The sequence below is a fragment of the Akebia trifoliata genome, chromosome 11 (assembly GCF_017979445.1).
Source record: "Akebia trifoliata isolate Shusen 1 chromosome 11, ASM1797944v1, whole genome shotgun sequence".
Taxonomy (NCBI): Eukaryota; Viridiplantae; Streptophyta; class Magnoliopsida; order Ranunculales; family Lardizabalaceae; genus Akebia; species Akebia trifoliata.
Genome location: NC_141385.1, coordinates 49,230,203 through 49,245,174, shown reverse-complemented (window position 1 = coordinate 49,245,174; position 14,972 = coordinate 49,230,203). Strand labels below are relative to the sequence as shown.

At 34.8% G+C, this 14,972-nt stretch overlaps 1 protein-coding gene across 2 annotated transcripts; it reads left to right on the top strand.

Annotated features, from left to right (window-relative positions):
• The first annotated feature begins 4,690 nt into the window (after positions 1 to 4,690).
• On the top strand, positions 4,691 to 14,905 carry LOC147392365 (uncharacterized). Of its 2 annotated transcripts, XM_086417168.1 has the most exons (12): positions 4,691 to 5,010; positions 8,030 to 8,080; positions 9,016 to 9,059; positions 9,147 to 11,405; positions 11,499 to 11,777; positions 12,920 to 13,032; positions 13,132 to 13,382; positions 13,472 to 13,678; positions 13,772 to 13,864; positions 13,947 to 14,051; positions 14,205 to 14,567; positions 14,654 to 14,905. In XM_086417168.1, exons 3-12 carry the CDS (start codon positions 9,031 to 9,033, stop codon positions 14,693 to 14,695), a joined length of 3,741 nt encoding a protein of 1,246 aa, XP_086273294.1. In that variant the 5' UTR covers positions 4,691 to 5,010; positions 8,030 to 8,080; positions 9,016 to 9,030; the 3' UTR covers positions 14,696 to 14,905. The 2 variants fall into 2 exon arrangements, with proteins under 2 accessions (XP_086273294.1, XP_086273295.1); XM_086417169.1 differs by lacking the exon at positions 11,499 to 11,777 and having other exon boundaries at positions 14,654 to 14,904.
• The last annotated feature ends 67 nt before the right edge of the window (positions 14,906 to 14,972 follow it).

Sequence of the window (14,972 nt, the reverse complement as noted above, 5' to 3'; positions counted from 1 at the left end):
TTACAAAATCACAAATCTTTTTCTTGTGTATCTCAAAACAAAGGATAAATGACTCTATTGTGGGGGCGTACAAGGGGTATCTAAAAAAAGTGTCAAATTATTATGATTCTTTATTGTATTCTTTTGAAATTCAACCTATAAAGATCCTATATTTTTGATGCAAAATTGTACATGCTTTATATATATAAAAAAATCAATCTGAATTTCATAGAATCTCAAATCAAAAGAACCCCAATTTACAAAATTATTCTTCTTAGATTTCATGTAATGTCATTTAAGATTTTGTGATATCTCGAATTGATTTTTATATGAGCAAAAAAATCTTATCATATATTCAAATTTGATGGTTGAAGTAGATAGAGATAATGGCATTCAAGTCATTTAACATTCAAAAATTGAAGAAGACTGTCATTAGCTTAAAAACAAGGAATATCTCAAATGTTCACCAAAGTTTTGGTAAACACCACCCGAAAAGTTTCATCACAATCCGTTTTGGATCGGAACCCATTCCTTACATGAGATTATTAGAAGAGTGCTCTTGAAAAAAACCTCTTAATGTGAGTCAAGTCTGGATTGAGGGATATGATTTCATGACAAGTCCCGAAACAGGTGACTGACTCAACTCTCAAGGTTGGATTCATATCTGAATAATAGTGATCTGATCCGAACCAAACCCATTTAATTTTCAAACAATTTTCTAATGTCATGCGAGAATATGGTGGGCCACCTCCTAAGTTGATGGGATTGACACGACAACCTTAGCCTCCGCAGGGTTGAATTTTAATACCTTAACCCACAGTATAATCGTTGTTTTGGGCGGCTATCTGTCACTAATCAAATTAATTTTGTTTATATATATATAAGTGGACCTACAAATAGTTGTAAAGAGTTTTCAATGGTTGGTAGGCAGTATTCAATGAATTTTTCAAGGGTACTCAACATCTCTTTAAACATTTCATATTATGATTGGACAATGGTAATTGTAAAGTGAATTTTTTTTTCTTTGATCACAAATATTTCAATGTGGTACATTTTAAAGATCAAAATGTTTCAAACCCGCAAGCACACCCCATGGTTTTTTTATTCAAATAGAATCTTTGTTTTCGTAAACAAACATCAATATTGAGCAATGTAAATCATAGTAAAAATGACATTACGTCAAAATTGGAAAATTCGACAGAAAAAATTGACGGGCCACGGCCTACGAATTTTAGAAACTGAATTTTGACGGTTTAGGACCGTTGAAATTCTTGATGCTCCTAGGTTTGATGGCTTAGAGCTGTTGAATTTTTCCCATCTTTCATTAATTTGATAGTTTTGACCTATCGAAAAAAAAAAAAATTTGACAATGAAAAATTCGACCCCTTAATCTGTCGAATTTTATGAAATTTGATGGCCTAAGGCCGTCAAATTTGGGTTTTTTTCACCTTGTGTGACAATTATGTCCGTCCGCATTTAAAAAAAAAAAAAAAATTGAAAATAGTGTACACTGCTCTATTATCAGCTATTCCAATAACTAGAATCTAGATTGAAAGGGTTGACATCTTTGGCCGATGTGGAAGATCCAGTCCACGGCCCATCTAGCACAGTCTGGGTCTGGTTATCACTTAGGCTCGAATATTGGTTTAGTTGAAAATGGTTCCAGATGGCCTCCAGTTTCAAGTCGTAACTAGAGATACTTGATCAGAAACCAACTCTTGAACAATGGTTCGACCCTTGAGAATGCTCACCACTGCAGACATTGTAGGCCTTAAGTGTCGAAGATGTATTAGAGCATAAGAGAGCCACATTAATCATCCTCAAGACCTCTTCCTTATTGAACTCAGATTCCAATTTTGGATCCACCAATTCCATTAAAGATCTTTTCTCCATTACAATCAATGCCTCTAAAAAAAAGTGGTAAATGAGTTGCTTATTAGGAAATCAACCCCAATCACGTAAAGCTCATTAAATATAAGAACATATATAACAATGAGATTATAATTCTAAATTTACCCAATCGAGAAGATAAACGCCATCTTTTGATCTATAACTTGAATTGCTCCTCCCATTGACAATTTCCAAGGCAACTACTCAAAAACTGTAGACATCTGCTTTGTTAGTCAGATGACCTCTCAAATTAAAGCATACTCTGGTGCCATATCCACTGAAGCAATATAATTGAGATTATTACTTATTAAGGATGAAACCCATTGAATTATAGTTGGGGTGTTAAAATGAAGGGACTTTGGAAATATATATGATCAACAGAATCCCAATCAAATTTAAATGAAAATTTTCGAGACAACTATAAAGGCAAAAAAGATAAAATTATGACAATATTTAACTAGAAGAGGCTTTATGGTAGAGGAATATATAAAAATAAAGACTAGAAGTCAGAATATATTAAGAGCAATGTAAGCATGGTGTCTCACATAGTTCCAGCAATTCTGTCAATGAACTATGACCACACGAGTTTATACGACACTTGTTTATGTAAATAAAACTAATGTTGGCATTTAAATCCATTGTAGTATTTTCAATTCCTAGAGGTACAGGGGTACTTTCAATTCCCATCATGTAGGTCATCAATTTATATTTTTTTCTAGTTTTTATTATGTATTCATTGTAAAACAATCCAGCTTAAATTGGCTTGCTGGACTTGAAAATTGATTGTCTCGTATACAACATTTGATTGATTATTCAACCATGAAAGACACTAAATACGTAACTCAAAGGATAAAAAGGCCCGAAACAAACTGGATTGCATAGAAGGATAAAAGTAAATCCAATCCCTCCCCCCCACCAAAAAAATAAAATAATTAAAAAAAAATTTAGACTTACTCCGTGGACAACGGAAACTCTAGAAGCATGGAACAACTGCACTTCCCAATCAGGAAAAAGTTAAGATCATGTCAGCATTACGATATAAGATTAAATATGTTTTAATGTAACAAACATCATCCACAAAATTCAAGATGCAATTTCACACACACACACACAAAAAAAGGAGGACAAAAAGAAGAAGGAGAGATTTGAAACTTACAAGTCGTTGCCCAATGAAGAACTCCCAAACAAGTTTCTGAAGAAAATGGTGTAGAAAAAAGTATTGTGTTAAAAGAACATATTTAACCTGATGAATATAGAAACTAAAAGGAGGCCACAACTGAATGGGAGTTTTCTTACACATTTTGTTGTTGACAACTAGGTGCCCCTGAACTTCCCACTGAGAAGTTGTAGGAAAGATCACTCCATGCCATAATAAGACAGAAAAAAAAATCATTTTCTTCACCAAAGATAGTAATTTTGTTTTGTGAATCCAGAATTAAGGCTGAAGCTACTAATTAAGATGAAAGTTAAGCATTAAGGAAGTAGAACTCACATTCCTTCTCCTTTCTTAAGCATCCGATCAGGCACAAGTCCAGTCAAGTACTAATCAAAACCATCTCATTAATTGGTTATGTTTGATTGCTAGTTTTATTTAATGTACTAACATTACAAAAGTCATCAATAAAACTTGTTCTAAGAAAAATTAAAGATACTAATCAGATCACTTGCATGAAATCTAATTTTAACAGATTGTCAAAGCTGCCAGGAATTTGTCCTGCTAACTTGTTAAAGCTGAAGTCTCTGCAAACAACATGACATCACAAAACATGTAATTAAGGAAAAGTTGGCACCTCCGAAAGAACGTGTTTAACAATCATGTTAATTGTAATTTTTTTTTATTTTTATTTTTTTTATTTATCAATTTCTAATACCTACACTAAAAGATATCAAAGGAACACACTGAAATGCTGCTAAAAGAGATAATTCTTTTTTTGTTTTGATAAGTAACATTCTATTCATGAAACAAAGTTAGGCCAGTCGAGATGACCAACCTAGCTTGCAGGACCTTACAAGAGAAGCTACTCCCGAGAAATACAATGAATCCTATCCCAATTGAATATAAAATCCTCGAAAAACAGCCCCCTAAGTTCCTTATAAACTTTGGACCAACAAAACAAAAGACCCAAAATATATACAATCATATCTGTGCCAACCATTTGTTTCCCCTCAAAGAGATAATTCTCACCCCACATGTTATACAAGAAAAAAAATTAATTAATTAATATCAGACTACATCTAGATGGCTTTTAAGAAAACTTCACTACAACATTTTTGATATACAGCGACTGTTTATAGCAGCGGATAATTTTATCCGCCTCTGTATATAATATTATTGCAGCGGATATTTTTATCCGTCACTATAAATATAACTTATTACAGCGGATACTTATATCCGCCACTGTAGGGCCCCTTTACCCCCACAAACGGGATTTTTAAAAATAAATATAGCAGCAGATCATAGTTTCCCGCAGTTATAGAATAAATTTTTTTTTTTTAAATATAAAAAATTCAGTTTTGTGAGTTCTTTCTGTCAATAAATTTTTTTTTTAAATTGAATATAACAGCGGATTAGAGTTGCCGCAGCGATAGAGTATATAAAAAGAATTCAATACTTTTTTTAATTGACTATTACAGCGGATTATAGGTTCCGCAGTGATAGAGTATATAAAAAATATTTTTGTAATTTACTATAACAGCGGATCATGTTTTCCGCTGCAATAGAATACAATATAAAATTATATAAATTCAATTTTATGTGTTTGAATATAACCGCGGATGATATTTTCCGCAGCCATAAAATTTTTTAAAAAGGAATTTTGTAGCGGAATGTAGTGTCCGTAGCGGAATACCATCAGTTATAACAGCGGATTAGGAGTTCGGCTGCAATATGTGGGTTTGTTGTAGCGGATCATTTGATCCGCCATTAAAAGGTCTGTTCATAGGCAGCGGACAATGTATCCGTCTGTAAATTGTTTACACTCGGAATTAATTTGAGAGCGAAGAAGAGGGCGCGAAATCCCTTTTTCCTTTTCCCTCTCATTCTCTCCCTCGTTACTTCGTCTGTCACTCTCTCTCTCTCGTTTTCATTGCCGTCTGTTTGTGCTTGTGAGAACACTTCGAAAACCTAGATTGCAACATCCGGTAAGATCTCTCTCTCTCTCTCTCTCTCTCTTTCTCTCTCTCTCTCTCATGTTTCAATATTTTGTTTTTAACAATTGATACTCTGCAACTCATCCATTTCTATCTGATTCTTGTTCATCCATGGCTGTTTTAGATAGAATCCTAACAATGCTTGGAGTTAGAGCACTAGGGATATTTCTCTACTTCATTGGAGCTGAATTGCATGATTTATTACTTGCTCACACCTCTTTCTTGTGGAACATATTCTTTCATTATTAGAATCCCCCAAATTGTTGAAGGGGTTTAATTTGGGGTACATGCTGTAAACTATGTGATATTCGGTTATAAATAGGATTCATGTTTAACTGATCTTAAATTTCTGTATAAGACATGATTCTCGGTGAAAAATGATTCAAAATAGGAATCTATATGATTGTTGGTGGTGGATCTGACTCAGGATGGTATGTGGATTCTTATACAATATATGGATGGCTATCCTTAATTTGACTACCTATAAATTCCTTATATGTTGGTGTTCTACTTTCTGTGTTGTCACACCTGTTATTCTTTTCCATTGAAATAAAGTGCAAAATTTACCTTTACCTGTCTTATAGCTGTGTTACATAATTGATACACAGCCCACGCTTAGAGGTGAGCAGAGTATTTTACCATCAAACTAAACAAGGCATGGATGGCTTTGCCCACAAAACAACTCTCTTCTTTTGGATTTTTAATCTAATGTTTCTATATATTGCTCTTTCTTCCTAGTTTTGCGAGGAGAATTTCTAATACTTGCATCTAGGAATGCTAGATGTATTCGAGAAGGATTACTCAAGCTTTTGACTGCATATATCTCCCCCAAATATCACTTTTCCCATTTTTTTCCCATAAATTCCCCCTACCTTGTGTTGGGAAGTTTTTGAGGTTATTCAATCGTCCAACATTCAATAAATTTGAGGTGATTTATCATGGTACATAAAATCAAAGGTGCCTTCACAATAAACACAATTGATAACAATAGACAGTTGTTTATAGGATTGAAAGTGGGGGATTTTAGTTTTATGAAATGCTTGTTTTTTGGGGAATAAAATAGGAATCCATATGATTGTTGGTGGTGGATCTGATCAGAGGGTTTGATTGAGATTGAAACTCCACGTAATGGAAACATAAAATATAAATGATTGTGGCTGTTTGTAGATGTGATAGATGCATCATAGAAAAGCCATGGATCTGGTGGTGGCAATATGAGTTATGATGAGATATGGATGATGGGGTAATAGTTGCAAAGGAACAGCTATGAGTTCATTTTGCAAGTGAATGATGGTATAATGGCTATTGGTGATGGTAACAAATGGGGAAGAACATGGTGCCAGGTATTAAAATAAAACAGAGGACAAAAATCATGATTGATTTCTTTGGTAAGAAGTTTAGCTATATTACCGATAAAACAAAGAAGTCTTTGGAAATTCAAGAAGAACATTAGTTTGTTTGCTGCAACTTTTAATTGACTCACTGAGATCACATAGCCACCAGGGATTGATTTGACTCTGCATTGGCACTAAATGATTTGATCCTAGAACATTTCCCTAAAACCATATGAAATAATCCAAGCAGCAAGGAACTTCCCCCCAAAACCAAAAGCTGATGCATAAACTGTTCCAATTCCATAACCCACAATCTCATCTTTGTTCAAAAGGGAAATATGGGATAAATTAACAATCAGGAAATAAAATTCACAGTGTAAATCATTCATAAGAGAAGGGAAGATATGTAACTATAGAACCAATTCTAAGAACAGCTCAAGAGGAGTTTAGATTGATTACAATCATTTAGTCTATTACATTAGTAAGTGTTAAGAGGAATGACAAACCTTAAAAACATGGAAAATACATTTAACATGCATCAATCTAATTTAGCTTTGTGCTGGATATTTTAGATTGTTTTGCCTAATTATAACTTATACTCTATTGTCTATTATATTAAAGCAGTCTATTAAAAAAAAGTGCATGAGATACACCAAATCAATTTTATTGTATATAATGAAAATAGGAAAATTGTATCTTATGGTCTATAAGAATATTTAAGATTATCTTATAACTAGAAATATTAATTAACTAGGTACTTGGAATCTTTCTAATTAAAGAACCTTTCTGTATTTCGGGTTGATGTAAACCACTATAAAAATCCCATTAGGGCTGATGTAATGATCAACTAATCTAATAGAAGTTATGCTAAAGAAATGTCATTACAAGAACCTTTGGTGAGTTTATATAGAAAATTACAATAGTAGAAATAAAAGAAAACCATACCTAACCTTAATTTTCCTAATTTAGACAAGATAATCCTAACTTTATAAATACCTTTCCTAATATATATCACAACCTCTCATGCATCACACTTGCTGCTTGTGATGAGATCATGGTAATGTTTTGGTTAAGTAAAAAACTGATACCCTATCAGCTATTACATTCCAAAACATTCCTCTACAATCTTATACATTCACCAAACCATGAATGAGATGAGATATACATCAAATATGATTCAGTGTATCTCATGTTTCATATTATATTGCATCCTATATATGCACATTACCATCCCACAATTGAATGGACCCTTGAAAAAAGGAAAATACAATTGTTTAAATGTAATATCAATATTGAGTTTCATGCAAAACTACTACCTATGTCTGCCACGTCACTCCGTTCTTCTATGTCAATGGCTCTCACACCTTAATTGGGGTTAAGGATTAGAAAGATGTTTAATGTTTTATTAACTAATTTGAATACACACTAATGTATTCCCATAAAGGAAACTAAGAAGTATTCAAGATTGAAAAATTGGTTCCAAATATGAAAATTGAGATTCAATTTGCAAATTGAAAAATTTATTCCAAATATGCAAATTGAAAAATTAGTTCCAAATATGCAAATTGAGATGAACCAATGTTTAATGACATAAATAAACCACAATAGTGTTGCTTTTATGCACTTCTCCAATACCTATGGTTTTCATTAACGGAGGTTGCATCATGTAATTGCAGGGGTTGGAGTCACAGTGGCATTCCATTGAAGATTGATTCACCGCAAACTAGGTATGACATTTGCTTATTATTTTTATTTCCCTCCTCATACCTTTGTTCTCATTGTGATCAAATTTGCCTTGGATTTGGTTTGAAGGATTATTAACCTTATATGGTTGTTTAGAAAATAAATTTGAAAATTATTTATTCTCCTAACCCCTTATATATTTGGACTAGTGGCTTCACCCTCGTATCTCTGGGAAAATGTAATACCCACGTCATCCCCTCCTGTTGTTTCGTCAATAGCATTTTCAAAGCTCTGTATAGCACAATAGTGACATATGTGTATCTTAAAATATAAAAAAATATTGAATTGTGTCAAATATACATATTTTATGATTATTATGACCTATTACTTAGGTTTCTATGGTGTATGTCTTGGGTTAGCGAAATAAAACTAACCATGAAAAGATTTATGGATTGGATAGGTTAACCCAATGGCCTGTCGGATGGCCTGTCGGATGGCATGTTGGATGGCCTACCCAATGGCCTCTCGGATGGCATGCCCAATGGCTTGTCGGATGGCCTGCCCAATGTCCTGTTGGATGGCCTAACCATTGGCATGTCGGATGGACTGTCCAATGGCCTGTTGGATGTTTGTTTACTTAGGGTGTAAGTAGTAATAGCTGGCCTGCCAATATTACTTATTTTTGAAAATTTTAAAAATAATGAGGAAAAACTTGGAATGTAAAACTTCATTCCTTATCTTCCTTCCTCGTATCTCCACTTTTGGAGATAACCAAATTTGACATTTTTGTTCTTCTCTTCCCTCTATTTTTCTTCTCTTATCTCCCCACTTAACAATCCAAATAGGAAAAATGAAGAGAAAATTGCATATTTTCTCTTATTTTCTCTTATCTTCTCTCAATCCAAATAGACTGTAAAGAAAACCTCACATTTGTTACAGTTTTTATGGTATTGTTTTTTACAGTAATTTTTGAATTTAGGTGTTGAAGGAAGTGATGGATAAGAGTTGGATGAAAAAGTCGAGGTAGACTCAACTACTTATGGTCCATTGTAAATGTTTATAACTCAATGAGATTTGTATTTAAAACTTCTACATTATTTTCTAATGTAGGGTGAGTAATGAATATATAAATGGTGTTAGTAAATTCCTTGACTTCGCATTTGTCAATACATCAACCGGCCTCATCCCATGTGCATGTAGGAAATGTGTCAACTTTAAGCTCTTGAAACGGGATGTTGTCCAAGAGCATCTCATCGTTAATGGAATTATGGAGCATTACACACTATGGAAATATCATGGGGAAGCTTCTTCCACATCCACATCCACACCCACACCTACTATTCCATGTGATGATGCTCCAGGTGGTGTTGATATGAATGGAATGCTGCACGATGCTTTTGTTTTTGATATGTCGACTGTGGACAATGATGTACCTGATGGACCAAGTGAACCTGCACAAGGGCGCGATGCAGAAGCAGAAAACTTCTTCAAGTTGCTTCAAGATGCAGATAGAGAGTTGTATCCCGGATGTACCAAGTTCACAAAGCTTTCTTTCATTGTTCGACTATATCACATAAAGTGTTTGTCCGGATGGAGCAACAAGTCCTTCGACATGTTGCTTACGCTTTTGAAGGAGGCATTACCCGAGAGAGAGTTGTTGCCAAAGTCTTTCTATGATGCGAAGAAGATCATTAGGGACTTGAGACTTAATTACAATAAAATTGATGCATGCCCCAATGATTGTATGTTATATTGGAAGGACACAGCCAATGACCAATTATGCAAGGTGTGCGGTACTTCGAGATGGCAGCAAGTTGAATATAAAGAGAATTATGATAATATTTCTCCAAGGACGAAAGAAAAAAAGATTCCTGCTAAAAGATTGCGTTATTTTCCATTGGTTCCAAGGCTTCAAAGGTTATTCATGTCATCGAAGACCGCATCATTCATGAGATGGCATGATGAAAATCGAACCAAAGATGGGTCTTTGAGGCATCCAGCTGACTCTCTTGCCTGGAAAGATTTTGACGTTAAACATCGATCATTCTCTTTAGACAGTCGCAATGTTAGACTTGGGTTGGCAACCGATGGCTTTAATCCATTTAGAACGATGAGTATTTCTCATAGTACATGGCCTGTCATTCTAACAATATACAACTTACCACCATGGATGTGCATGAAGCAGCCTTATCTCATGTTATCATTATTGATTCCAAGTCCTTATGGACCCGGCAATGATATCGACGTGTATTTGCAACCATTGATAGATGATTTGAGACAATTGTGGGAGTTTGGCGTAAACACATATGATGCACATAGCAATCAAACCTTTCAAATGAAAGCTGTACTATTATGGACGATTAGCGACTTTCCAGGATACGCTATGTTGTCTGGATGGAGCACCAAAGGGCGTCTTGCTTGTCCTTCTTGCAATAAGGACACTTGCTCTCGACGTTTGAAGCATGGTAGAAAATTTTGTTACCTAGGTCACCGTCGATTTTTACCGATTGACCATAGGTTTAGATTTGACAAGAAATGTTTTGACGGAGAACAAGAACATCGAATTATGCCAATCCCGCCATCTGGTGATGAGGTTTTGGAACAAGTAGAGGGCATGGACATCACGTTCGGGAAGATTTCTAAAGTTGCAAAATGTCGCAAGAGAGGGCGAGAAGATGATGTGAGAGATTTTTACAATTGGAAGAAGAAAAGCATTTTCTTTGATTTACCTTATTGGAAACACAACCTGTTGCGGCACAGTTTGGATGTCATGCACATTGAAAAAAATGTGTGTGATAATGTCATTGGGACTTTGTTGAACATCGAAGGAAAGACAAAGGATAATTTGAAGGCTCGTTTAGACTTGCAAGAAATGAAAATACGAAATAAACTTCATCCAATTAGTAAGGGAAATAAGACATATTATCCCCCCGCTTGTTTTACAATGAGCAATACTGAAAAAGAGAAATTTTGTAATGTATTGAAGAATGTTAAGGTTCCAGATGGTTATGCAGCGAATATTTCACGATGTGTACACCCTAAAAAACGTAAGATTTCAGGACTCAAGAGTCATGATTGTCATGTGTTGATGCAACAATTACTCCCGATAGCCTTGCGAGGTACATTGGTTAAGCATGTGAGCGCAAATTTAATTGAGTTGTGCACATTCTTTAGAGAGTTGTGTTCTAAGGTTGCACGGGCAGATGACTTTGAAAAGTTGCAGTCTCGGATTGTACTAACATTATGCCACTTAGAGAGGATTTTCCCCCCAGCGTTCTTTGATGTTATGGTGCATTTACCTATTCATTTGGCTGCCGAGGCACGGATCGCTGGACCAGTACATTATCGATGGATGTACCCTATTGAAAGGTATGTATTAATTTTTGTATTCTTTTTGTTTTAGTTTCACATGCACCACATTAGTCAATCTCATAGTCAAATTATCTCAATGCATGGTCATAGGTACCTTTTCACACTTAAATCGTATGTGCGTAATCGAAGTAGACCAGAAGGTTCCATTGCAGAAGGGTATCTCGCAGAAGAATGCTTAACATTTTGCTCGAGGTACTTTGATAGTGTGGAGACAAGGTTTAATCGACCAATAAGAAATGATGACTTTGGTAACACTATCTTAGGTCGACCGTTGGGGAAAGAACAAGTGTTTACTCTAGAAGAAATATCATGGAAACAAGCAAATCGATACATGCTATTCAACTTTGAGACACTTGTTCCATACTTCGAGTAAGAATGCATATTTATTTAAAATTTTACCATACATGTTGAATTTAATATATCCATAGTTAATCATATCTCTTGAACTCAAATATATACAGAAAACACAAGAATGAACTTAAGAAGCAGCATCGTCGGGTCAGCCGTTTTGAAATTGATAGGCTTCATGCCAAAGAATTTGATGATTGGCTTTTCAACAAGTCTTTTCATTCAGAGAATTTTACACTTTCAGATGAAGTTAAGAAATTAGCAAAGGGTCCTGATCGTGTTGCAAAAAGATTCAACACGTACATTATTAATGGGTTCAGATTTCGCACAAAAGATAGTGAAAGAAAGAGAAAAACTCAAAACAGCGGAGTTATCGTAGTTGCAAATACATCAAGTTTCGCAAGTATTAGTGATAGAAACCCAATTCAAGGAGACATTACCTATTATGGTGTATTGACTGATATCATTGAGCTCAATTATTATGGATGGAAGCGTGTTGTATTATTTAAGTGTGAGTGGGTTGATGTTAGAAGAGGAATAAAAAAAGATGACTTGGGGTTTACGCTCGTGAATTTCACATACTTATCTAATACTGGAGCAAATGTTTATGATGAACCATTTGTATTAGCATCTCAAGTCACACAAGTATTCTACGTCAAGGACTCCTCAGATTCAAACTGGTATACTACTGTACAGTCAAAACCAAGAGACTTGTTTGAAATGGGAGAAAATGGTACAGTAGAGGATATCGATGATTACTTGCAAAGTTTGCCTTGCAATGATCGAAGTATGGTAGATACTTTGATCGCCTCTGATGATAACGTAACATGGGATAGGTCAGATATGCCAGGAATGACAATTAATGGACCTCTAATTATCACGACACCTTTAATTGCCACAAATGAAATTAGGGAGGATGACACTGATGAGTCGGATTTCAATAGTATTGATGGGGATGAGTTGGAGTCCAGTGATGCTGTTTGAAATTATTCATGGACAATGATGCAATTCCAAGTTTAATGTATCATTTGACATAGATTTGGTAATTAATAATTCAAAAAATTCATTGGTAAATATTTGAATTAACCTCCATTATCATTAATTTAATAACATTTCTTATAAGTTTTCAAACTAACTAATCCTTTTCTTGATCTTTATTATAGGATGCAAAGTCATGATTCAGAACCTCCCCAACATGGGGATGAGACGGTACATTTGGGGCCCACGCAGATAGACACGACTGCCCCTTCCGATCAGGCATCTGATTCAACATCTAGTAAGATGGCATGCCCAATGTTTTTAAGATTTTACTCTCATATATGTACATGTAAGATAATTGAATGATAATTAATTTTTTGTACATGATTTTCTACAGGATCTACCAAGATGCGTAAAAAACGTGTGCGGGGCAATACACGTCTTGAATCACTTTGGAATATTGGCCCACAAGATTTAAAAACACGTGTTCGAAAAAACAACTACAAACAACCTATTGGCAATGGGGCCAAGTTACTTGGTCAGTTCTTAGGTACCGCGGTACAGAAGCCACGGTTTATATCTTTCATGTATTCAGATTGGAGGCGAGTGCCGGTTGAAGCTAAAGAAAATATTTGGCAAACTGTTCAGGTAATCTAAAAAATAAATCAATTAAACTACACTGACTGTTTATATTTATTCAAAAAATTTACTCCTATGTTTTTTTAAATTTGATGTAGGGGGTTTTTGATATCGATGCCGACTTAAAGGGTTGGGTTCTTGAATCCTTCAATCAAAAATGGAAAAACCGCAAATCTCTTTTGAAAAAACATTACTATTTAGACTTTGTGGGTGTTCCAGATGAGGCAAAAAAGAACCTCCCACCTTTCATGGATCAAGTGGAGTGGGATTGGCTTGTTCAATTTTGGGAAAGCAAAGTTGGTAAGGTATGAGTAACAACCATAGTTACATATAAATTCATTTAATTAACTGTTGGTAAGATTTGAATATTATCTAATTTTTTATGGTTTACTTTGTAGGTGCGTGAAATGAGAAACAAAGCCAATCGTAAGAATCAAAAAATACATCACACATCTGGCACAAAAAGCTTCGCAAGAAAATTCGAGGAGGAGGTAAAATCAAATAACCATCGAGCCTATTTAGTACATGATTGCAATAATATTTATTGACTTGTTATGCTTTACTTGTTAATAGACAGAAAAGAATAATGGGGTGGAGCCATCCCGGATGCAAATGTTCATAGTAACCCATACAAGAAAGGATCAGACCTTTATAGATGCAGAGACAGCGAGAGTTGTTGTAAGTATATTACTTCCAATGCCTATTCTATTAGAAAAACTTATGTATCCAAATTTTCTATCTTATAAAGATGTTTTTAAGTTACAATAATTTTTGTCTTTTTTTTTTTTTTTCTAAATCATGTTAGTAATGATTGTATTTAATTTATTTTAGGATGAGATGAGACAAAAAGAGAACGAGTCCCAACTGTCAGATAGTTCCCAAAGCAACACAGGTAGGAACGACATCTTTTCCCAAGTCATGGGAGAAGATGGTCATGGTCGTGTCAGGCAGATGGGGATGGGAGTGAGACCTTCAGCATTTTTTGGACCGCAACCTACTCGTCAAGAGTGTATCTCACAAGCTGTTGAGGCAAATCGTCGTGCTGATGAGGCATGCCGAGAAGCCGCTGCAACACGCCGACAGATGATTGAATTTCAGACAAACGTGTCGATGCAATTCGAAGCATTGATGTCATTTATGAGTCAGCAACTTGGCCGTACCGTAAATATGGCTGAAGTACTTCGGGGTACACAGGTAATAACTTCTTATTCTGCCTTCTTAAACAAAACAATTTTAATTGCATTTTCTTGTACTAATAGTTAAAATAATATTGTTTGTAGGCTTCCAATGGCAACGATCCACAAACCTCTGTTGAACAGTAATAGCTTGATCTGCAAGCTTTTTTGACAATGATCGGTGATCAATTTTTTGTTTTGTAAATTTCATTACTAGTAACAATTTGATCAACAATACCTTTTGTTTTCTAAGTTCCGTTAATAGTAATAGTTGGATCCACAAACTTTTGTTTATCAGGTAGGAATGATCAACTTTTTGTATTGCAAATTAGACAAAAACTTGGTCTTGAATGTGTATATCGTGTCTTATATATATGAATTGATATCTAACACTGATTAGGTAAAACCTTTTTAACTCCGCCAA